The sequence below is a fragment of the Rhynchophorus ferrugineus genome, unplaced genomic scaffold, assembly GCF_030347505.1.
Source record: "Rhynchophorus ferrugineus isolate W39M unplaced genomic scaffold, kcgeb_rfMv2 rfM8, whole genome shotgun sequence".
In the NCBI taxonomy this organism is placed as follows: domain Eukaryota; kingdom Metazoa; phylum Arthropoda; class Insecta; order Coleoptera; family Curculionidae; genus Rhynchophorus; species Rhynchophorus ferrugineus.
Window position 1 is genome coordinate 32,766,038 of NW_027472587.1, and position 24,499 is coordinate 32,790,536.

At 50.1% G+C, this 24,499-nt stretch overlaps 1 protein-coding gene and 1 long non-coding RNA gene across 2 annotated transcripts; both read right to left on the reverse strand.

Annotated features, from left to right (window-relative positions):
* On the reverse strand, positions 1-848 carry LOC143201217 (uncharacterized). The gene is made up of 2 exons (XR_013006913.1): positions 540-848; positions 1-163 (listed from the first exon to the last, which is right to left on the reverse strand). It is a non-coding gene; the product is annotated as an uncharacterized LOC143201217 (long non-coding RNA).
* A 3,513-nt stretch (positions 849-4,361) lies between these two features.
* Positions 4,362-23,818, reverse strand: LOC143201554 (uncharacterized). The gene is made up of 4 exons (XM_076412677.1): positions 23,632-23,818; positions 20,273-23,550; positions 16,338-17,152; positions 4,362-15,077 (listed from the first exon to the last, which is right to left on the reverse strand). The coding sequence occupies exons 1-4, from the start codon at positions 23,816-23,818 to the stop codon at positions 4,505-4,507; spliced, it is 14,853 nt and encodes a 4,950-aa protein (XP_076268792.1). The 3' UTR covers positions 4,362-4,504.
* Between the last annotated feature and the right edge of the window lie 681 nt (positions 23,819-24,499).

Genomic DNA, 24,499 nt, shown 5'->3' on the forward strand with positions numbered 1-24,499 from the left:
ATTCTTTTGAGTCTGTATCCTGTTCTGGTGGCATCCAAAAGCTTCAATACTTCAATATTCTCATGAGAATGGAGTCTTTCCTCATGCCCCCTTGCAATTCTCTTAATTTCTTGACTGACTGTGTAGGTAATCAGTCCTATAGAATTTGGGTGCATCCTTTGTTCTGAAAAATTTGTATTTTATTTATGTTATTCTTTGTACAATATCCCCATAATTGAACTTCGTATGTCCATATAGATTTCAGTATTTACTTATATAATAGCAATTTATTATGTACTGATAATTGTGATTTTCCTCCAATTAGCCAGTACATTTTTCTATATTTCAATACCAGTTATTTTCTTTTCTTCTTTATAGGTTCCTTCCAGCGAAGTTTTGCACCGAGATTCATTCCGAGATATTTAGATCCGAATTCTTTTGTTCAATTCTTCAACAAATCCTTCCCAGTCTGTTCTGTTGTTTGTTAACGTTGGGTTTCTTTCTTATCTTATTATATTTTCGCTCAACGTCAGAATCACTAGTGTATGATCTGAACTTACCTTAAAATTTTCTTCGACTTTTATATAACTGGATGTTATATTTCTTACTATGAAGAAATCTAACAGGTCTGGGGTTTTCTCTTGATCAGTCGGCCAATAACTTTGTTTTCCAGTTGATATGTAACTACATCTTAGTTCAGCAGCTGCTCTATGCAGTTCATTGCCTTTAGTTGTTGTCATTCTGGATCCCCATCTTGTATTTCTTGCATTGAAATCACCTCCAATTATAAATTTTTCTCCAAGGTTGCTTAGGACATTTAAATAATTTTCCTTTTTTTGATTCTATCTTGGAGGACAAAAAATTGCGGCTATTATAACCTTGTATCTACTTGATTTAATATATACTGCTGTTACCTGATTTTCTGCTGTACAGAGTCCGGGTTCTTGATGGTGAGAAATGTTCTTTTTTATTATTATTGCACTTTCTCCTCTTGCGGTGTTAGCTGGATGTATGATATGATAAATTGTATATCGTCTAAATTTAATAAAGGATTATTTTTTTAAATGGGTTTCTGATATTAGGAAAATATCTATTTTTTGGAATATATCTAAGAATACTTGTAGGGTAGCGTGATTTTGCTGGATTCCATCAGTATTCCAAATTGCTATTCGGATATCTTTATTTGCCATTTCGGGTTTTTGGGACCACAGACCTAATGTTTTTCAATTCTAGTTTTTTAATCCTTTCGGAAAAATATTCGATCATTTTGTCTTGTGTGTCCAGCTTTCCTTTTAGTTTAAGTTGCAATTCGTTGGTGGTTGCTTCATCTTCCTTTGTGCCTCTTTGATTATTTTGACTGATACTTACTTACTGGCATAAGTCATTTCACCAATAACATTCTTATATTTTTTCGGTTGTTTCTTTTCACTCATTGTTTCTTGAGGTTCAACTTCAGGAGCTACTTTATTTCTCCTTTCTTGTAGTGTTTTAGCAACAACACATCCTCTATAATTCTCTCATCCTCTCTACACATCCTCTCTCTTGCCGGATGAGCTTCATTACAATTTGCACATTTCAATAAAATTAGCTTCTTTGAGTTTTCTACACTCTATGGTGATATGTTTACCGAAACATTTTACACATCTAGGTTCTCTTCTGCAGAATTTCTGTGTGTGTCCATGCAATTGGCATCTTTTGCATTGTTGTATTAAGTTCGATTTTTTTAGAGGTTCGATTTTTATTTCGACCAGTAAAATTCTTTTAATACCAAAAATGATTTTTGTATCCGTATCATGTCCAAAGGCTAACATAAATAGAGGTAATGGGTTCTTGTGGACCAAAATTTCTCCTTTGTTATTTTTGGTCTTTCCTTTTTTCAAAATATTTGTCGCATTTAAGCATTTGAGCCCATTTTGGTTTAGTTCTGTGATAATTTTTTCAGTTTTAGTTGTGGATGGAAGCCTTCTTTCCATAATTTTGATGTCTCTAGTTTGTTTGTCTTCATAAGAGTAGCAGTTTCAGCAACTTTCAGCAATCTATTATTTTTGTGAATGTTGTACGACATTCGGCGTTCAATTTTATTTGTCCATTGTTTAGTACCATTGCTTTAAATATTATATAGTTGGACCTCAGTGTTTCGTGAATTAAGTCAAAATAGGTAACGTTACTTACGATAATTAGGGGTGGCCTGGGCATTCTAATTTCTTCATTCTGTTCATTGTTTTGTTTTATTTTTATTTGCTGTGGTGAAGATCCTGGGGAATTATTTGCTTTTCTTTTTTTATTTTTAACCGTTATCAAGCCTACTTCTTTCTGCAATTCTTCTTCATCTGTTTCATATGTTAGAATTGGAGGAATTAGTCTACTTTTGTTGGCTTGGTGGTTTATCGTTGTTTTGTCCTTGCCCTCAGAGCTTTGTTTATTTAGTTGTAGCTGGAGGGCATTTATTTGTTTTTGCATATTGGTTAATGCAATTTCAAGACTCTCCCGCCCCAACTTTTCGTTCATCCACGCATTATAGAGTGCCTGTTCGTTCTGGGTTCTAGTTGTGTTGATATTTCTATTTTATCCGTTTTTTTGTGCAGTGTTCTTCTCCATATAGCATAAGCTGTGATTTTGATGTGTGAAATAACACCCTGAACGGCTAAAAAGTAAAAAGGTAATGATTCTTAAAGAACTTTCAAATAAATTAGCAATTACTGAAACAACTGTTTCCAAATATTTCAAACCGCTTCAACATCGTGATATCTTCATTGCTTGTCGAAAAAAAAAGAATGTTCTGCGGCGTATTGTGATATAAAAGTGGATCTACAAGGGAAAAAGTTAGCAAAATAAAGTTTTAAGGAAGGTGCCCAATATTCCTCAAAACAAGAGCATCATGTATCTAGATCTTAATATGAGAGCAGTAAACAAGCAGGAAATAAGTCATTGTAACATATCACAGGATATTTGGGCAACATATTCAAAGTGCTGGCATTGGCGCTGGCTGGAGTAAAAAGAAAAGAGCATACAAAGCTCAGGAGATGCGACATCCCCAGTCTCAGTCTCAATTCACCATAGAGGGATTGGCGCTACCTAAGAAAAAAAAGACAATGTACCATTCAAGAAAATGATAAATCGTTTCAAATATTTATGGTATTTATAATTCTATCTGATAATTCGATATTTTAAACCTTTTTTAAATTCAATGTGTTTATGTTTAATAAAAAGTGATACAATGATAACATAAATAGAATCTAGGAAGACTTGATATTTCAATTCGTGTATTTATATGAGACATGCATATTTTTTGGAACTTTTTAAGAGTTTTTCGACCCTTTCTATATAAAAACCTAATGATATCTATTAATAATACACAATATAATATGATGCTCTGTGAGCAGGAGGGCGTTGTGGACTTGCCAGGTGGAAATGTGAGGATAATACTATCACGTTTAAGAGTCTGATCTGATTACTGGACATATATATACTTTAGAATAAGCTTTAGAATAAGACTAATTAATTAAGGTAATATTTTATATAGCATATCGCTTAATGAAGTGATTTTCTACATGCCATGTAGGTATAATATATATATATATATATATATATAAAAAATAAATAAAAATAATATAAAAAATATAACACAAGTTTGTTCCCATCAAGATTTACAGAAAGATTGTTTTCATAAAGCTGATCGTATGACTGAGCTAATATCCTAAGATGGATAAATTTACAAATAATGTAAAAAATATTATAACAATAACTGAAGTATATATAGGAGGAAGTGTTTTGTTTGTAAAATTTGTCCTTTGTCCTTCCGTGTAACATCATCATTGAGTTGAAGTGATTCATTGGTTGCACTTGTCATTGAATTTTCCATTCCGAAGAAGGCGATCCGTGTTTAGAGTTGATTGTGCTATCGGGGAATCTTCTGCTTTCGGTTTAGGATTTTTGTTTTCGGATTCCATATAGAATTACCGTTCGGTCATTATTATTATCGAATACCCTTGCCGATTAAACACTATACTATTGTACTGTAATATTTTTAATTACTTCTTCTAATTATAATAACAGTAATAATTAAGTAATATAATTATATATAAATAATATATAATTATACATAGTGTAGTACACAACGGGTAATTAAAAACAATTTCATCATATCCAATAAATATTTTATTACAATCTACATGTCGTCCTTGTTGCTTCTGATTATTTACAATAAGAAGTAAACTCATTCAGCAGGATTCATTATTCAGGTGATCATTATCATAAAATTTTTCTTAACGATACAAACTTCCTTCAGAGACGATCAATTGAGACCCACGAAGAACTCAATATTCTTCAGTTCAATTTCCAATAACACAAATCCCGTTAAAGGTACTAATGATACAAAAAAACAAAAATATGAACTATTTAAAGACGCGTACGAAATATAAATAAATATAGTCCTAAACTAAATTTTGAGATCTATGATGGAATTCATTTTACTGATAACTAACTCATCCTAGAGTCCTAGCATAATATAGTACCTAGTCGTCAATTAACTAATCAACCGAAAAATACTACAAAATATAATAATACTAATTCCAACAAAAGATGGTATTTTTCTGGAACTTTTATCAGTGGGCATAGGAAATTTCGTAACGGGTGTTTCGGTAGATGTGGTACTAGATGAACTCGAAGTTGTTGTACCCTCAGTAGTACCAGTAGTAGACTTTGTTGTTGATGCTTCAGTTGTCGAACTCTCAGTAGTGATGGTTGATTTGGTTGTCGGACTCTCAGTACTGGATGCATTGGTTGATGAACTATCTGTTGTGGTGGATCCGTCGGTTGTCGAACTATCTGTTGTTGTGGACCCGTCCCATGTCGAACCATCTGCTGTGGTGGACTCCGTGTTTGTTGTATCGGTAGAAGTGGCCTCCGTGATTGTTGTATCGGTAGAGGTGGCCTCCGTGGTTGTGGTATCGGTAGAGGTGGCCTCTGTGGTTGTTGTATCGGTAGAGGTGGCCTCCGTGATTGTCGTATCGGTAGAGGTGGCCTCCGTGGTTGTTGTATCGGTAGAGGTGGCCTCCGTGATTGTCGTATCGGTAGAGGTGGCCTCCGTGGTTGTTGTATCGGTAGAGGTGGCCTCCGTGGTTGTTGTATCGGTAGAGGTGGCCTCCGTGGTTGTTGTGTCGGTAGAGGTGGCCTCCGTGGTTGTTGTATCGGTAGAGGTGGCCTCCGTGGTTGTTATATCGGTAGAGGTGGCCTGCGTGGTTGTTGTGTCGGTAGAGGTGGCCTCCGTGATTGTTGTATCGGTAGAGGTGACCGCCGGGTTTGTTGTATCAGTAGAGGTGGCTTCCGTGGTTGTTGTATCGGTAGAGGTGGCCTCCGTGATTGTCGTATCGGTAGAGGTGGCCTCCGTGTTTGTTGTATCGGTAGAGGTGGCCTCCGTGATTGTCGTATCGGTAGAGGTGGCCTCCGTGGTTGTTGTATCGGTAGAGGTGGCCTCCGTGGTTGTTGTATCGGTAGAGGTGGCCTCCGTGGTTGTTGTATCGGTAGAGGTGGCCTCCGTGATTGTCGTATCGGTAGAGGTGGCCTCCGTGGTTGTTGTATCGGTAGAGGTGGCCTCCGTGGTTGTTATATCGGTAGAGGTGGCCTCCGTGATTGTTGTATCGGTAGAGGTGGCCTCTGTGGTTGTTGTATCAGTAGAGGTGGCCTCCGTGGTTGTTGTATCGGTAGAGGTGGCCTCCGTGATTGTCGTATCGGTAGAGGTGGTCTCCGTGGTTGTTGTATCGGTAGAGGTGGCCTCCGTGGTTGTTGTATCAGTAGAGGTGGCCTCCGTGGTTGTTGTATCGGTAGAGGTGGCCTCCGTGGTTGTTGTATCGGTAGAGGTGGCCTCCGTGGTTGTTGTATCGGTAGAGGTGGCCTCCGTGGTTGTTGTATCGGTAGAGGTGGCCTCCGTGGTTGTTGTATCGGTAGAGGTGGCCTCCGTGATTGTCGTATCGGTAGAGGTGGCCTCCGTGGTTGTTGTATCGGTAGAGGTGGCCTCCGTGGTTGTTGTATCGGTAGAGGTGGCCTGCGTGGTTGTTGTATCCGTGGAGGTGGCCTCCGTGGTTGTTGTATCGGTAGAGGTGGCCTCCGTGGTTGTTGTATCGGTAGAGGTGGCCTCCGTGATTGTTGTATCGGTAGAGGTGGCCTCCGTGTTTGTTGTATCGGTAGAGGTGGCCTCCGTGGTTGTTGTATCGGTAGAGGTGGCCTCCGTGGTTGTTGTATCGGTAGAGGTGGCCTCCGTGGTTGTTGTATCGGTAGAGGTGGCCTCCGTGGTTGTTGTATCAGTAGAGGTGGCCTCCGTGGTTGTTGTATCGGTAGAGGTGGCCTCCGTGATTGTCGTATCGGTAGAGGTGGCCTCCGTGGTTGTTGTATCGGTAGAGGTGGCCTCCGTGGTTGTTGTATCGGTAGAGGTGGCCTCCGTGATTGTCGTATCGGTAGAGGTGGCCTCCGTGGTTGTTGTATCGGTAGAGGTGGCCTCCGTGATTGTCGTATCGGTAGAGGTGGCCTCCGTGGTTGTTGTATCGGTAGAGGTGGCCTCCGTGGTTGTTGTATCAGTAGAGGTGGCCTCCGTGGTTGTTGTATCGGTAGAGGTGGCCTCCGTGGTTGTTGTATCGGTAGAGGTGGCCTCCGTGGTTGTTGTATCGGTAGAGGTGGCCTCCGTGGTTGTTGTATCGGTAGAGGTGGCCTCCGTGGTTGTTGTATCAGTAGAGGTGGCCTCCGTGGTTGTTGTATCGGTAGAGGTGGCCTCCGTGATTGTCGTATCGGTAGAGGTGGCCTCCGTGGTTGTTGTATCGGTAGAGGTGGCCTCCGTGGTTGTTGTATCAGTAGAGGTGGCCTCCGTGGTTGTTGTATCGGTAGAGGTGGCCTCCGTGATTGTCGTATCGGTAGAGGTGGCCTCCGTGGTTGTTGTATCGGTAGAGGTGGCCTCCGTGGTTGTTGTATCGGTAGAGGTGGCCTCCGTGATTGTTGTATCGGTAGAGGTGGCCTCCGTGATTGTTGTATCGGTAGAGGTGGCCTCCGTGGTTGTGGTATCGGTAGAGGTGGCCTCTGTGGTTGTTGTATCGGTAGAGGTGGCCTCCGTGATTGTCGTATCGGTAGAGGTGGCCTCCGTGGTTGTTGTATCGGTAGAGGTGGCCTCCGTGATTGTCGTATCGGTAGAGGTGGCCTCCGTGGTTGTTGTATCGGTAGAGGTGGCCTCCGTGGTTGTTGTATCGGTAGAGGTGGCCTCCGTGGTTGTTGTATCGGTAGAGGTGGCCTCCGTGGTTGTTGTATCGGTAGAGGTGGCCTCCGTGGTTGTTGTATCAGTAGAGGTGGCCTCCGTGGTTGTTGTATCGGTAGAGGTGGCCTCCGTGATTGTCGTATCGGTAGAGGTGGCCTCCGTGGTTGTTGTATCGGTAGAGGTGGCCTCCGTGGTTGTTGTATCGGTAGAGGTGGCCTCCGTGGTTGTTGTATCGGTAGAGGTGGCCTCCGTGGTTGTTGTATCGGTAGAGGTGGCCTCCGTGGTTGTTGTATCGGTAGAGGTGGCCTCCGTGGTTGATGTATCGGTAGAGGTGGCCTCTGTGGTTGTCGTATCGGTAGAGGTGGCCTCCGTGATTGTCGTATCGGTAGAGGTGGCCTCCGTGTTTGTTGTATCGGTAGAGGTGGCCTCCGTGATTGTCGTATCGGTAGAGGTGGCCTCCGTGGTTGTTGTATCGGTAGAGGTGGCCTCCGTGGTTGTTGTATCGGTAGAGGTGGCCTCCGTGGTTGTTGTATCGGTAGAGGTGGCCTCCGTGATTGTCGTATCGGTAGAGGTGGCCTCCGTGGTTGTTGTATCGGTAGAGGTGGCCTCCGTGATTGTCGTATCGGTAGAGGTGGCCTCCGTGGTTGTTGTATCGGTAGAGGTAGCCTCTGTGGTTGTTGTATCGGTAGAGGTGGCCTCAGAGGTTGTCGTATCGGTAGTGGTGGACTCCGTGGTTGTTGTATCGGTAGAGGTGGCCTCAGAGGTTGTCGTATCGGTAGAGGTGGACTCCGTGGTTGTTGCATCGGTAGAGGAGGCATCCGTGGTTGTCGTATCGGTAGAGGTGGCCTCAGAGGTTGTCGTATCGGTAGTGGTGGACTCCGTGGTTGTTGTATCGGTAGTGGAGGCCTCCGTGGTTGTCGTATCGGTAGAGGTGGCCTCAGTGGTTGTTGTATCGGTAGAGGTGGCCTCCGTGATTGTCATATCGGTAGAGGTGGCCTCCGTGGTTGTTGTATCGGTAGAGGTGGCCTCCGTGGTTGTTGTATCGGTAGAGGTGGCCTCTGTGGTTGTTGTATCGGTAGAGGTGGCCTCCGTGATTGTCGTATCGGTAGAGGTGGGATCCGTGGTTGTTGTATCGGTAGAGGTGGCCTCCGTGATTGTCGTATCGGTAGAGGTGGCCTCCGTGGTTGTTGTATCGGTAGAGGTGGCCTCTGTGGTTGTTGTATCGGTAGAGGTGGCCTCCGTGATTGTCGTATCGGTAGAGGTGGCCTCCGTGGTTGTTGTATCGGTAGAGGTGGCCTCCGTGATTGTCGTATCGGTAGAGGTGGCCTCCGTGGTTGTTGTATCGGTAGAGGTGGCCTCTGTGGTTGTTGTATCGGTAGAGGTGGCTTCCGTGATTGTCGTATCGGTAGAGGTGGCCTCCGTGGTTGTTGTATCGGTAGAGGTGGCCTCCGTGATTGTCGTATCGGTAGAGGTGGCCTCAGAGGTTGTCGTATCGGTAGTGGTGGACTCCGTGGTTGTTGTATCGGTAGAGGAGGCCTCCGTGGTTGTCGTATCGGTAGAGGTGGCCTCAGAGGTTGTCGTATCGGTAGTGGTGGACTCCGTGGTTGTTGTATCGGTAGAGGAGGCCTCCGTGGTTGTCGTATCGGTAGAGGTGGCCTCAGTGGTTGTTGTATCGGTAGAGGTGGCCTCTGTGGTTGTTGTATCGGTAGAGGTGGCCTCCGTGGTTGTTGTATCGGTAGAGGAGGCCTCCGTGGTTGTCGTATCGGTAGAGGTGGCCTCAGTGGTTGCTGTATCGGTAGAGGTGGCCTCCGTGATTGTCGTATCGGTAGAGGTGGCCTCCGTGATTGTCGTAGCGGTAGAGGTGGCCTCCGTGGTTGTTGTATCGGTAGAGGTGGCCTCTGTGGTTGTTGTATCGGTAGAGGTGGCCTCCGTGATTGTCGTATCGGTAGAGGTGGCCTCCGTGGTTGTTGTATCGGTAGAGGTGGCCTCCGTGATTGTCGTATCGGTAGAGGTGGCCTCAGAGGTTGTCGTATCGGTAGTGGTGGACTCCGTGGTTGTTGTATCGGTAGAGGAGGCCTCCGTGGTTGTCGTATCGGTAGAGGTGGCCTCAGAGGTTGTCGTATCGGTAGTGGTGGACTCCGTGGTTGTTGTATCGGTAGAGGAGGCCTCCGTGGTTGTCGTATCGGTAGAGGTGGCCTCCGTGATTGTCGTATCGGTAGAGGTGGCCTCCGTGGTTGTTGTATCGGTAGAGGGGGCCTCCGTGGTTGTTGTATCGGTAGAGGTGGCCTCCGTGGTTGTTGTATCGGTAGAGGTGGCCTCCGTGGTTGTTGTATCGGTAGAGGTGGCCTCTGTGGTTGTTGTATCGGTAGAGGTGGCCTCCGTGATTGTCGTATCGGTAGAGGTGGCCTCCGTGGTTGTTGTATCGGTAGAGGTGGCCTCCGTGATTGTCGTATCGGTAGAGGTGGCCTCCGTGGTTGTTGTATCGGTAGAGGTGGCCTCCGTGGTTGTTGTATCGGTAGAGGTGGCCTCCGTGGTTGTTGTATCGGTAGAGGTGGCCTCCGTGGTTGTTGTATCGGTAGAGGTGGCCTCCGTGATTGTCGTATCGGTAGAGGTAGCCTCCGTGGTTGTTGTATCGGTAGAGGTGGCCTCCGTGATTGTCGTATCGGTAGAGGTGGCCTCCGTGATTGTCGTATCGGTAGAGGTGGCCTCCGTGGTTGTTGTATCGCTAGAGGTGGCCTCCGTGGTTGTTGTATCGGTAGAGGTGGCCTCCGTGGTTGTTGTATCGGTAGAGGTGGCCTCCGTGGTTGTTGTATCGGTAGAGGAGGCCTCCGTGGTTGTCGTATCGGTAGAAGTGGCCTCCGTGGTTGTTGTATCGGTAGAGGTGGCCTCCGTGGTTGTTGTATCGGTAGAGGTGGCTTCCGTGGTTGTTGTATCGGTAGAGGTGGCCTCCGTGGTTGTTGTATCGGTAGAGGTGGCCTCCGTGGTTGTCGTATCGGTAGAGGTGGCCTCCGTGGTTATTGTATCGGTAGAGGTGGCCTCCGTGGTTGTTGTATCGGTAGAGGTGGCCTCCGTGGTTGTTGTATCGGTAGAGGTGGCCTCCGTGGTTGTTGTATCGGTAGAGGTGACCTCCGTGGTTGTTGTATCGGTAGAGGTGGCCTCCGTGGTTGTTGTATCGGTAGAGGTGGCCTCTGTGGTTGTTGTATCGGTAGAGGTGGACTCCGTGGTTGTTGTATCGGTAAAGGAGGCCTCCGTGGTTGTCGTATCGGTAGAGGTGGCCTCAGAGGTTGTCGTATCGGTAGTGGTGGACTCCGTGGTTGTTGTATCGGTAGAGGAGGCCTCCGTGGTTGTCGTATCGGTAGAGGTGGCCTCCGTGGTTGTTGTATCGGTAGAGGTGGCCTCCGTGGTTGTTGTATCGGTAGAGGTGGCCTCCGTGATTGTTGTATCGGTAGAGGTGGCCTCCGTGATTGTCGTATCGGTAGAGGTGGCCTCCGTGATTGTCGTATCGGTAGAGGTGGCCTCCGTGGTTGTTGTATCGGTAGAGGTGGCCTCTGTGGTTGTTGTATCGGTAGAGGTGGCCTCCGTGGTTGTCGTATCGGTAGAGGTGGCCTCCGTGGTTGTTGTATCGGTAGAGGTGGCCTCCGTGATTGTCGTATCGGTAGAGGTGGCCTCAGAGGTTGTCGTATCGGTAGTGGTGGACTCCGTGGTTGTTGTATCGGTAGAGGAGGCCTTCGTGGTTGTCGTATCGGTAGAGGTGGCCTCAGAGGTTGTCGTATCGGTAGTGGTGGACTCCGTGGTTGTTGTATCGGTAGAGGAGGCCTCCGTGGTTGTCGTATCGGTAGAGGTGGCCTCAGTGGTTGTTGTATCGGTAGAGGTGGCCTCTGTGGTTGTTGTATCGGTAGAGGTGGCCTCCGTGATTGTCGTATCGGTAGAGGTGGCCTCCGTGGTTGTTGTATCGGTAGAGGTGGCCTCCGTGGTAATTGTATCGGTAGAGGTGGCCTCCGTGATTGTCGTAGCGGTAGAGGTGGCCTCCGTGGTTGTTGTATCGGTAGAGGTGGCCTCCGTGGTTGTAGTATCGGTAGAGGTGGCCTCCGTGGTTGTTGTATCGGTAGAGGTGGCCTCCGTGGTTGTTGTATCGGTAGAGGTGGCCTCCGTGGTTGTTGTATCGGTAGAGGTGGCCTCCGTGGTTGTTGTATCGGTAGAGGTGGCCTCCGTGGTTGTTGTATCGGTAGAGGTGGCCTCCGTGATTGTCGTATCGGTAGAGGTGGCCTCCGTGATTGTCGTATCGGTAGAGGTGGCCTCCGTGGTTGTTGTATCGGTAGAGGTGGCCTCCGTGATTGTCGTATCGGTAGAGGTGGCCTCCGTGGTTGTTGTATCGGTAGAGGTGGCCTCCGTGATTGTCGTATCGGTTGAGGTGGCCTCCGTGGTTGTTGTATCGGTAGAGGTGGCCTCCGTGATTGTCGTAGCGGTAGAGGTGGCCTCCGTGGTTGTTGTATCGGTAGAGGTGGCCTCCGTGGTTGTAGTATCGGTAGAGGTGGCCTCCGTGGTTGTTGTATCGGTAGAGGTGGCCTCCGTGGTTGTTGTATCGGTAGAGGTGGCCTCCGTGGTTGTTGTATCGGTAGAGGTGGCCTCCGTGGTTGTTGTATCGGTAGAGGTGGCCTCCGTGGTTGTTGTATCGGTAGAGGTGGCCTCCGTGATTGTCGTATCGGTAGAGGTGGCCTCCGTGATTGTCGTATCGGTAGAGGTGGCCTCCGTGGTTGTTGTATCGGTAGAGGTGGCCTCCGTGATTGTCGTATCGGTAGAGGTGGCCTCCGTGATTGTTGTATCGGTAGAGGTGGCCTCCGTGATTGTCGTATCGGTAGAGGTGGCCTCCGTGGTTGTTGTATAGGTAGAGGTGGCCTCTGTGGTTGTTGTATCGGTAGAGGTGGCCTCCGTGATTGTCGTATCGGTAGAGGTGGCCTCCGTGGTTGTTGTATCGGTAGAGGTGGCCTCCGTGATTGTCGTATCGGTAGAGGTGGCCTCAGAGGTTGTCGTATCGGTAGTGGTGGACTCCGTGGTTGTTGTATCGGTAAAGGAGGCCTCCGTGGTTGTCGTATCGGTAGAGGTGGCCTCAGAGGTTGTCGTATCGGTAGTGGTGGACTCCGTGGTTGTTGTATCGGTAGAGGAAGCCTCCGTGGTTGTCGTATCGGTAGAGGTGGCCTCCGTGGTTGTTGTATCGGTAGAGGTGGCCTCCGTGATTGTCGTAGCGGTAGAGGTGGCCTCCGTGGTTGTTGTATCGGTAGAGGTGGCCTCCGTGGTTGTTGTATCGGTAGAGGTGGCCTCCGTGGTTGTAGTATCGGTAGAGGTGGCCTCCGTGGTTGTTGTATCGGTAGAGGTGGCCTCCGTGGTTGTTGTATCGGTAGAGGTGGCCTCCGTGGTTGTTGTATCGGTAGAGGTGGCCTCCGTGGTTGTTGTATCGGTAGAGGTGGCCTCCGTGGTTGTTGTATCGGTAGAGGTGGCCTCCGTGATTGTCGTATCGGTAGAGGTGGCCTCCGTGATTGTCGTATCGGTAGAGGTGGCCTCCGTGGTTGTTGTATCGGTAGAGGTGGCCTCCGTGATTGTCGTATCGGTAGAGGTGGCCTCCGTGGTTGTTGTATCGGTAGAGGTGGCCTCCGTGATTGTCGTATCGGTTGAGGTGGCCTCCGTGGTTGTTGTATCGGTAGAGGTGGCCTCCGTGATTGTCGTATCGGTAGAGGTGGCCTCCGTGGTTGTTGTATCGGTAGAGGTGGCCTCAGTGGTTGTTGTATCGGTAGAGGTGGCCTCCGTGATTGTCGTATCGGTAGAGGTGGCCTCCGTGGTTGTTGTATCGGTAGAGGTGGCCTCCGTAGTTGTCGTATCGGTAGAGGTGGCCTCCGTGATTGTCGTATCGGTAGAGGTGGCCTCCGTGGTTGTTGTATCGGTAGAGGTGGCCTCCGTGGTTGTTGTATCGGTAGAGGTGGCCTCCGTGGTTGTTGTATCGGTAGAGGTGGCCTCCGTGGTTGTTGTATCGGTAGAGGTGGCTTCCGTGGTTGTTGTATCGGTAGAGGTGGCCTCCGTGGTTGTTGTATCGGTAGAGGTGGCCTCCGTGGTTGTCGTATCGGTAGAGGTGGCCTCCGTGGTTATTGTATCGGTAGAGGTGGCCTCCGTGGTTGTTGTATCGGTAGAGGTGGCCTCCGTGGTTGTTGTATCGGTAGAGGTGGCCTCCGTGGTTGTTGTATCGGTAGAGGTGACCTCCGTGGTTGTTGTATCGGTAGAGGTGGCCTCCGTGGTTGTTGTATCGGTAGAGGTGGCCTCCGTGATTGTCGTATCGGTAGAGGTGGCCTCCGTGGTTGTTGTATCGGTAGAGGTGGCCTCCGTAGTTGTCGTATCGGTAGAGGTGGCCTCCGTGATTGTCGTATCGGTAGAGGTGGCCTCCGTGGTTGTTGTATCGGTAGAGGTGGCCTCCGTGGTTGTTGTATCGGTAGAGGTGGCCTCCGTGGTTGTTGTATCGGTAGAGGTGGCCTCCGTGGTTGTTGTATCGGTAGAGGTGGCTTCCGTGGTTGTTGTATCGGTAGAGGTGGCCTCCGTGGTTGTTGTATCGGTAGAGGTGGCCTCCGTGGTTGTCGTATCGGTAGAGGTGGCCTCCGTGGTTATTGTATCGGTAGAGGTGGCCTCCGTGGTTGTTGTATCGGTAGAGGTGGCCTCCGTGGTTGTTGTATCGGTAGAGGTGGCCTCCGTGGTTGTTGTATCGGTAGAGGTGGCCTCCGTGGTTGTTGTATCGGTAGAGGTGGCCTCCGTGGTTGTTGTATCGGTAGAGGTGGCCTCCGTGGTTGTTGTATCGGTAGAGATGGCCTCAGAGGTTGTCGTATCGGTAGTGGTGGACTCCGTGGTTGTTGTATCGGTAAAGGAGGCCTCCGTGGTTGTCGTATCGGTAGAGGTGGCCTCAGAGGTTGTCGTATCGGTAGAGGTGGCCTCCGTGGTTGTTGTATCGGTAGAGGTGGCCTCCGTGATTGTCGTATCGGTAGAAGTGGCCTCCGTGATTGTCGTATCGGTAGAGGTGGCCTCCGTGGTTGTTGTATCGGTAGAGGTGGCCTCCGTAGTTGTTGTATCGGTAGAGGTGGCCTCCGTGGTTGTTGTATCGGTAGAGGTGGCCTCCGTGGTTGTTGTATCGATAGAGGTGGCCTCCGTGATTGTCGTATCGGTAGAAGTGGCCTCCGTGATTGTCGTATCGGTAGAGGTGGCCTCCGTGGTTGTTGTATCGGTAGAGGTGGCCTCCGTGATTGTCGTATCGGTAGAGGTGGCCTCCGTGGTTGTTGTATCGGTAGAGGTGGCCTCAGTGGTTGTGGTATCGGTAAAGGTGGCCTCCGTGATTGTCGTATCGGTAGAGGTGGCCTCCGTGGTTGTTGTATCGGTAGAGGTGGCCTCCGTAGTTGTCGTATCGGTAGAGGTGGCCTCCGTGATTGTCGTATCGGTAGAGGTGGCCTCCGTGGTTGTTGTATCGGTAGAGGTGGCCTCCGTAGTTGTCGTATCGGTAGAGGTGGCCTCCGTGATTGTCGTATCGGTAGAGGTGGCCTCCGTGGTTGTTGTATCGGTAGAGGTGGCCTCCGTGGTTGTTGTATCGGTAGAGGTGGCCTCCGTGGTTGTTGTATCGGTAGAGGTGGCCTCCGTGGTTGTTGTATCGGTAGAGGTGGCCTCCGTGGTTGTTGTATCGGTAGAGGTGGCCTCCGTGGTTGTTGTATCGGTAGAGGTGGCCTCCGTGGTTGTCGTATCGGTAGAGGTGGCCTCCGTGGTTATTGTATCGGTAGAGGTGGCCTCCGTGGTTGTTGTATCGGTAGAGGTGGCCTCCGTGATTGTTGTATCGGTAGAGGTGTCCTCCGTGGTTGTTGTATCGGTAGAGGTGACCTCCGTGGTTGTTGTATCGGTAGAGGTGGCCTCCGTGGTTGTTGTATCGGTAGAGGTGGCCTCTGTGGTTGTTGTATCGGTAGAGGTGGCCTCCGTGGTTGTTGTATCGGTAGAGGTGGCCTCCGTGGTTGTTGTATCGGTAGAGGTGGCCTCAGAGGTTGTCGTATCGGTAGTGGTGGACTCCGTGGTTGTTGTATCGGTAGAGGTGGCCTCCGTGGTTGTCGTATCGGTAGAGGTGGCCTCCGTGGTTGTTGTATCGGTAGAGGTGGCCTCCGTGGTTGTCGTATCGGTAGAGGTGGCCTCCGTGGTTGTTGTATCGCTAGAGGTGGCCTCCGTGGTTGTTGTATCGGTAGAGGTGGCCTCCGTGGTTGTTGTATCGGTAGAGGTGGCCTCCGTGGTTGTTGTATCGGTAGAGGTGGCCTCTGTGGTTGTTGTATCGGTAGAGGTGGCCTCCGTGATTGTCGTATCGGTAGAGGTGGCCTCCGTGGTTGTTGTATCGGTAGAGGTGGCCTCCGTGGTTGTTGTATCGGTAGAGGTGGCCTCCGTGATTGTCGTAGCGGTAGAGGTGGCCTCCGTGGTTGTTGTATCGGTAGAGGTGGCCTCCGTGGTTGTTGTATCGGTAGAGGTGGCCTCCGTGGTTGTTGTATCGGTAGAGGTGGCCTCCGTGGTTGTTGTATCGGTAGAGGTGGCCTCCGTGGTTGTTGTATCGGTAGAGGTGGCCTCCGTGGTTGTTGTATCGGTAGAGGTGGCCTCCGTGGTTGTTGTATCGGTAGAGGTGGCCTCCGTGGTTGTTGTATCGGTAGAGGTGGCCTCCGTGATTGTCGTATCGGTAGAGGTGGCCTCCGTGATTGTCGTATCGGTAGAGGTGGCCTCCGTGGTTGTTGTATCGGTAGAGGTGGCCTCTGTGATTGTCGTATCGGTAGAGGTGGCCTCCGTGGTTGTTGTATCGGTAGAGGTGGCCTCCGTGATTGTCGTATCGGTAGAGGTGGCCTCCGTGGTTGTTGTATCGGTAGAGGTGGCCTCCGTGATTGTCGTATCGGTAGAGGTGGCCTCCGTGGTTGTTGTATCGGTAGAGGTGGCCTCAGTGGTTGTTGTATCGGTAGAGGTGGCCTCCGTGATTGTCGTATCGGTAGAGGTGGCCTCCGTGGTTGTTGTATCGGTAGAGGTGGCCTCCGTGATTGTCGTATCGGTAGAGGTGGCCTCCGTGGTTGTTGTATCGGTAGAGGTGGCCTCCGTAGTTGTCGTATCGGTAGAGGTGGCCTCCGTGATTGTCGTATCGGTAGAGGTGGCCTCCGTGGTTGTTGTATCGGTAGAGGTGGCCTCCGTGGTTGTTGTATCGGTAGAGGTGGCCTCCGTGGTTGTTGTATCGGTAGAGGTGGCCTCCGTGGTTGTTGTATCGGTAGAGGTGGCCTCCGTGGTTGTTGTATCGGTAGAGGTGGCCTCCGTGGTTGTTGTATCGGTAGAGGTGGCCTCCGTGGTTATTGTATCGGTAGAGGTGGCCTCCGTGGTTGTTGTATCGGTAGAGATGGCCTCCGTGGTTGTTGTATCGGTAGAGGTGGCCTCCGTGGTTGTTGTATCGGTAGAGGTGACCTCTGTGGTTGTTGTATCGGTAGAGGTGGCCTCCGTGGTTGTTGTATCGGTAGAGGTGGCCTCCGTGGTTGTTGTATCGGTAGAGGTGGCCTCCGTGGTTGTCGTATCGGTAGAGGTGGCCTCCGTGGTTGTTGTATCGGTAGAGGTGGCCTCTGTGGTTGTTGTATCGGTAGAGGAGGCCTCCGTGGTTGTCGTATCGGTAGAGGTGGCCTCCGTGGTTGTTGTATCGGTAGAGGTGGCCTCCGTGGTTGTCGTATCGGTAGAGGTGGCCTCCGTGGTTGTTGTATCGCTAGAGGTGGCCTCCGTGGTTGTTGTATCGGTGGAGGTGGCCTCCGTGGTTGTTGTATCGGTAGAGGTGGCCTCCGTGGTTGTTGTATCGGTAGAGGTGGCCTCTGTGGTTGTTGTATCGGTAGAGGTGGCCTCCGTGATTGTCGTATCGGTAGAGGTGGCCTCCGTGGTTGTTGTATCGGTAGAGGTGGCCTCCGTGATTGTTGTATCGGTAGAGGTGGCCTCCGTGGTTGTTGTATCGGTAGAGGTGGCCTCCGTGGTTGTTGTATCGGTAGAGGTGGCCTCCGTGGTTGTTGTATCGGTAGAGGTGGCCTCCGTGGTTGTTGTATCGGTAGAGGTGGCCTCCGTGATTGTCGTATCGGTAGAGGTGGCCTCCGTGGTTGTTGTATCGGTAGAGGTGGCCTCCGTGGTTGTTGTATCGGTAGAGGTGGCCTCCGTGGTTGTTGTATCGGTAGAGGTGGCCTCCGTGGTTGTTGTATCGGTAGAGGTGGCCTCCGTGGTTGTTGTATCGGTAGAGGTGGCCTCCGTGGTTGTTGTATCGGTAGAGGTGGCCTCCGTGGTTGTTGTATCGGTAGAGGTGGCCTCCGTGATTGTCGTATCGGTAGAGGTGGCCTCCGTGATTGTCGTATCGGTAGAGGTGGCCTCCGTGGTTGTTGTATCGGTAGAGGTGGCCTCTGTGGTTGTTGTATCGTTAGAGGTGGCCTCCGTGATTGTCGTATCGGTAGAGGTGGCCTCCGTGGTTGTTGTATCGGTAGAGGTGGCCTCCGTGATTGTCGTATCGGTAGAGGTGGCCTCCGTGGTTGTTTTATCGGTAGAGGTGGCCTCCGTGGTTGTTGTATCGGTAGAGGAGGCCTCCGTGGTTGTCGTATCGGTAGAGGTGGCCTCAGAGGTTGTCGTATCGGTAGTTATGGACTCCGTGGTTGTTGTATCGGTAGAGGAGGCCTCCGTGGTTGTCGTATCGGTAGAGGTGGCCTCCGTGGTTGTTGTATCGGTAGAGGTGGCCTCCGTGGTTGTTGTATCGGTAGAGGTGGCCTCCGTGGTTGTTGTATCGGTAGAGGTGGCCTCTGTGGTTGTTGTATCAGTAGAGGTGGCCTCCGTGATTGTCGTATCGGTAGAGGTGGCCTCCGTGGTTGTTGTATCGGTAGAGGTGGCCTCCGTGATTGTCGTATCGGTAGAGGTGGCCTCCGTGGTTGTTGTATCGGTAGAGGTGGCCTCCGTGATTGTCGTAGCGGTAGAGGTGGCCTCCGTGGTTGTTGTATCGGTAGAGGTGGCCTCCGTGGTTGTTGTATCGGTAGAGGTGGCCTCCGTGGTTGTTGTATCGGTAGAGGTGGCCTCCGTGGTTGTTGTATCGGTAGAGGTGGCCTCCGTGGTTGTTGTATCGGTAGAGGTGGCCTCCGTGGTTGTTGTATCGGTAGAGGTGGCCTCCGTGATTGTCGTATCGGTAGAGGTGGCCTCCGTGATTGTCGTATCGGTAGAGGTGGCCTCCGTGGTTGTTGTATCGGTAGAGGTGGCCTCTGTGGTTGTTGTATCGTTAGAGGTGGCCTCCGTGATTGTCGTATCGGTAGAGGTGGCCTCCGTGGTTGTTGTATCGGTAGAGGTGGCCTCCGTGATTGTCGTATCGGTAGAGGTGGCCTCCGTGGTTGTTTTATCGGTAGAGGTGGCCTCCGTGGTTGTTGTATCGGTAGAGGAGGCCTCCGTGGTTGTCGTATCGGTAGAGGTGGCCTCAGAGGTTGTCGTATCGGTAGTTATGGACTCCGTGGTTGTTGTATCGGTAGAGGAGGCCTCCGTGGTTGTCGTATCGGTAGAGGTGGCCTCCGTGGTTGTTGTATCGGTAGAGGTGGCCTCCGTGGTTGTTGTATCGGTAGAGGTGGCCTCCGTGGTTGTTGTATCGGTAGAGGTGGCCTCTGTGGTTGTTGTATCAGTAGAGGTGGCCTCCGTGATTGTCGTATCGGTAGAGGTGGCCTCCGTGGTTGTTGTATCGGTAGAGGTGGCCTCCGTGATTGTCGTATCGGTAGAGGTGGCCTCCGTGGTTGTTGTATCGGTAGAGGTGGCCTCAGTGGTTGTTGTATCGGTAGTGGTAGCTTCTGTGGTTGTCGTATCGATAGAGGTGGCCTCTGTGGTTGTTGTATCGATAGTGGTGGCCTCAGAGGTTGTCGTATCGGTAGTGGTGGCCTCTGTGGTTGTTGTATCGGTAGAGGTGGCCTCCGTGATTGTCGTATCGGTAGAGGTGGCCTCCGTGGTTGTTGTATCGGTAGAGGTGGCCTCCGTGGTTGTTGTATCGGTAGAGGTGGCCTCAGAGGTTGTCGTATCGGTAGTGGTGGACTCCGTGGTTGTTGTATCGGTAGAGGAGGCCTCCGTGGTTGTCGTATCGGTAGAGGTGGCCTCCGTGGTTGTTGTATCGGTAGAGGTGGACTCCGTGGTTGTCGTATCGGTAGAGGTGGCCTCCGTGGTTGTTGTATCGCTAGAGGTGGCCTCCGTGGTTGTTGTATCGGTAGAGGTGGCCTCCGTGGTTGTTGTATCGGTAGAGGTGGCCTCCGTGATTGTCGTATCGGTAGAGGTGGCCTCCGTGGTTGTTGTATCGGTAGAGGTGGCCTCCGTGGTTGTTGTATCGGTAGAGGTGGCCTCAGAGGTTGTCGTATCGGTAGTGGTGGACTCCGTGGTTGTTGTATCGGTAGAGGAGGCCTCCGTGGTTGTCGTATCGGTAGAGGTGGCCTCCGTGGTTGTTGTATCGGTAGAGGTGGCCTCCGTGGTTGTCGTATCGGTAGAGGTGGCCTCCGTGGTTGTTGTATCGCTAGAGGTGGCCTCCGTGGTTGTTGTATCGGTAGAGGTGGCCTCCGTGGTTGTTGTATCGGTAGAGGTGGCCTCCGTGGTTGTTGTATCGGTAGAGGTGGCCTCTGTGGTTGTTGTATCGGTAGAGGTGGCCTCCGTGATTGTCGTATCGGTAGAGGTGGCCTCCGTGGTTGTTGTATCGGTAGAGGTGGCCTCCGTGATTGTCGTAGCGGTAGAGGTGGCCTCCGTGGTTGTTGTATCGGTAGAGGTGGCCTCCGTGGTTGTTGTATCGGTAGAGGTGGCCTCCGTGGTTGTTGTATCGGTAGAGGTGGCCTCCGTGGTTTTTGTATCGGTAGAGGTGGCCTCCGTGGTTGTTGTATCGGTAGAGGTGGCCTCCGTGGTTGTTGTATCGGTAGAGGTGGCCTCCGTGATTGTCGTATCGGTAGAGGTGGCCTCCGTGATTGTCGTATCGGTAGAGGTGGCCTCCGTGGTTGTTGTATCGGTAGAGGTGGCCTCTGTGGTTGTTGTATCGGTAGTGGTAGCTTCTGTGGTTGTCGTATCGATAGAGGTGGCCTCTGTGGTTGTTGTATCGATAGTGGTGGCCTCAGAGGTTGTTGTATCGGTAGAGGAGGCCTCCGTGGTTGTCGTATCGGTAGAGGTGGCCTCAGAGGTTGTCGTATCGGTAGTTATGGACTCCGTGGTTGTTGTATCGGTAGAGGAGGCCTCCGTGGTTGTCGTATCGGTAGAGGTGGCCTCCGTGGTTGTTGTATCGGTAGAGGTGGCCTCCGTGGTTGTTGTATCGGTAGAGGTGGCCTCCGTGGTTGTTGTATCGGTAGAGGTGGCCTCTGTGGTTGTTGTATCAGTAGAGGTGGCCTCCGTGATTGTCGTATCGGTAGAGGTGGCCTCCGTGGTTGTTGTATCGGTAGAGGTGGCCTCCGTGATTGTCGTATCGGTAGAGGTGGCCTCCGTGGTTGTTGTATCGGTAGAGGTGGCCTCAGTGGTTGTTGTATCGGTAGTGGTAGCTTCTGTGGTTGTCGTATCGATAGAGGTGGCCTCTGTGGTTGTTGTATCGATAGTGGTGGCCTCAGAGGTTGTCGTATCGGTAGTGGTGGCCTCTGTGGTTGTTGTATCGGTAGAGGTGGCCTCCGTGATTGTCGTATCGGTAGAGGTGGCCTCCGTGGTTGTTGTATCGGTAGAGGTGGCCTCCGTGGTTGTTGTATCGGTAGAGGTGGCCTCAGAGGTTGTCGTATCGGTAGTGGTGGACTCCGTGGTTGTTGTATCGGTAGAGGAGGCCTCCGTGGTTGTCGTATCGGTAGAGGTGGCCTCCGTGGTTGTTGTATCGGTAGAGGTGGACTCCGTGGTTGTCGTATCGGTAGAGGTGGCCTCCGTGGTTGTTGTATCGCTAGAGGTGGCCTCCGTGGTTGTTGTATCGGTAGAGGTGGCCTCCGTGGTTGTTGTATCGGTAGAGGTGGCCTCCGTGATTGTCGTATCGGTAGAGGTGGCCTCCGTGGTTGTTGTATCGGTAGAGGTGGCCTCCGTGGTTGTTGTATCGGTAGAGGTGGCCTCAGAGGTTGTCGTATCGGTAGTGGTGGACTCCGTGGTTGTTGTATCGGTAGAGGAGGCCTCCGTGGTTGTCGTATCGGTAGAGGTGGCCTCCGTGGTTGTTGTATCGGTAGAGGTGGCCTCCGTGGTTGTCGTATCGGTAGAGGTGGCCTCCGTGGTTGTTGTATCGCTAGAGGTGGCCTCCGTGGTTGTTGTATCGGTAGAGGTGGCCTCCGTGGTTGTTGTATCGGTAGAGGTGGCCTCCGTGGTTGTTGTATCGGTAGAGGTGGCCTCTGTGGTTGTTGTATCGGTAGAGGTGGCCTCCGTGATTGTCGTATCGGTAGAGGTGGCCTCCGTGGTTGTTGTATCGGTAGAGGTGGCCTCCGTGATTGTCGTAGCGGTAGAGGTGGCCTCCGTGGTTGTTGTATCGGTAGAGGTGGCCTCCGTGGTTGTTGTATCGGTAGAGGTGGCCTCCGTGGTTGTTGTATCGGTAGAGGTGGCCTCCGTGGTTTTTGTATCGGTAGAGGTGGCCTCCGTGGTTGTTGTATCGGTAGAGGTGGCCTCCGTGGTTGTTGTATCGGTAGAGGTGGCCTCCGTGATTGTCGTATCGGTAGAGGTGGCCTCCGTGATTGTCGTATCGGTAGAGGTGGCCTCCGTGGTTGTTGTATCGGTAGAGGTGGCCTCTGTGGTTGTTGTATCGGTAGAGGTGGCCTCAGTGGTTGTTGTATCGGTAGTGGTAGCTTCTGTGGTTGTCGTATCGATAGAGGTGGCCTCTGTGGTTGTTGTATCGATAGTGGTGGCCTCAGAGGTTGTCGTATCGGTAGTGGTGGCCTCAGAGGTTGTCGTATCGGTAGTGGTGGCCTCTGTGGTTGTTGTATCGGTAGAGGTGGCCTCCGTGATTGTCGTATCGGTAGAGGTGGCCTCCGTGGTTGTTGTATCGGTAGAGGTGGCCTCCGTGGTTGTTGTATCGGTAGAGGTGGCCTCAGAGGTTGTCGTATCGGTAGTGGTGGACTCCGTGGTTGTTGTATCGGTAGAGGAGGCCTCCGTGGTTGTCGTATCGGTAGAGGTGGCCTCCGTGGTTGTTGTATCGGTAGAGGTGGACTCCGTGGTTGTCGTATCGGTAGAGGTGGCCTCCGTGGTTGTTGTATCGCTAGAGGTGGCCTCCGTGGTTGTTGTATCGGTAGAGGTGGCCTCCGTGGTTGTTGTATCGGTAGAGGTGGCCTCCGTGATTGTCGTATCGGTAGAGGTGGCCTCCGTGGTTGTTGTATCGGTAGAGGTGGCCTCCGTGGTTGTTGTATCGGTAGAGGTGGCCTCAGAGGTTGTCGTATCGGTAGTGGTGGACTCCGTGGTTGTTGTATCGGTAGAGGAGGCCTCCGTGGTTGTCGTATCGGTAGAGGTGGCCTCCGTGGTTGTTGTATCGGTAGAGGTGGCCTCCGTGGTTGTCGTATCGGTAGAGGTGGCCTCCGTGGTTGTTGTATCGCTAGAGGTGGCCTCCGTGGTTGTTGTATCGGTAGAGGTGGCCTCCGTGGTTGTTGTATCGGTAGAGGTGGCCTCCGTGGTTGTTGTATCGGTAGAGGTGGCCTCTGTGGTTGTTGTATCGGTAGAGGTGGCCTCCGTGATTGTCGTATCGGTAGAGGTGGCCTCCGTGGTTGTTGTATCGGTAGAGGTGGCCTCCGTGATTGTCGTAGCGGTAGAGGTGGCCTCCGTGGTTGTTGTATCGGTAGAGGTGGCCTCCGTGGTTGTTGTATCGGTAGAGGTGGCCTCCGTGGTTGTTGTATCGGTAGAGGTGGCCTCCGTGGTTTTTGTATCGGTAGAGGTGGCCTCCGTGGTTGTTGTATCGGTAGAGGTGGCCTCCGTGGTTGTTGTATCGGTAGAGGTGGCCTCCGTGATTGTCGTATCGGTAGAGGTGGCCTCCGTGATTGTCGTATCGGTAGAGGTGGCCTCCGTGGTTGTTGTATCGGTAGAGGTGGCCTCTGTGGTTGTTGTATCGTTAGAGGTGGTCACTGTGGTGTCGCTAATTTTGGTGGAGTTTACGATTATTGTACTGTTAGTTTTACCTTCATTTTTAGTTTTATCTTCAATTTCCATTCTATTATTTTCTAACTTCAATATTTTTAATATATCTTTCAAATCACTTTTTTCCATTCCTTTTCTATCACTATTTGGGAAATATGCTGGTAATTCTTCGCTTTCTGTTTCAATCTCCTTTCGAATCTGATGATAATCGAATGTTGCGACCTTCAGCTTGCCTGCAAAGTTATTTTTCGTTACTCTTTTATCTAAGAAATTTTTAGTTTTAATGTTTCAGATCCTAATTAATATTTACTTACAATAACCGAACCAAATGAGCCCACATATTATTAGCTTACAGTACATTATAACGAAAGCATCTATATCAGACTGATAGCACTGTAACTGGCTACAGCGTAATATATTTCTCTCATATGTTATTTCGTTGATATCTTCAATGAGATAACAAATATTTATCTGACAATTGTTGTTTATTTTAAGAAACATTTTGGAAAACTTATTTGGTTTTCTTGGACATTTTCTTCATCTCATTTAGTATAAATCAGATATAATAAGATAAATTGGAACATTTAACATTATGAACTACAATATTGTACATAAAATTTTAAATGTTTATTTTTGATTTAGAGATTTATAATCGATAACACTGCGAATATTTCCAGTAACAATATATTACTTATCTTATCAATAACATCTTTTTTAATTGGTCCTGTAACATCTTTTTTTATTTTATCATCTAAATCTATTAATTGCCAATACTAAAGTTCGTTTTGTTTAAATGCTTTGATTAGATTTATATTTTAAATGTACGTACCAACAACTAGTCATTTGAATGATTTTACTTTTCTTTTAATTTGTTACTATTACCTTGTGCTATTTCTTAATGAAAATAATTTGCTGTAACTGATCTCGTTCCAAAAGTTAGTATTATTCGATCCTTTAAATCATATTTTTCTGATAAGTTAAAGGGATAAGTTCATTTCACAAATAAACTTTAATCATGTTGTCCTTCTCTGAGGAAACTACATATTAAAGATTAATATTTAATCCTCCAGAAAGCTGCTTCCACGGAGCACAGGTGTGGTACAGATACGTCTCTGGGAGGCAACTTGCAGTACTCCAAGTTTTCCGCTTCAAAATGTATGCGCGTTACTCAATACTCCATGG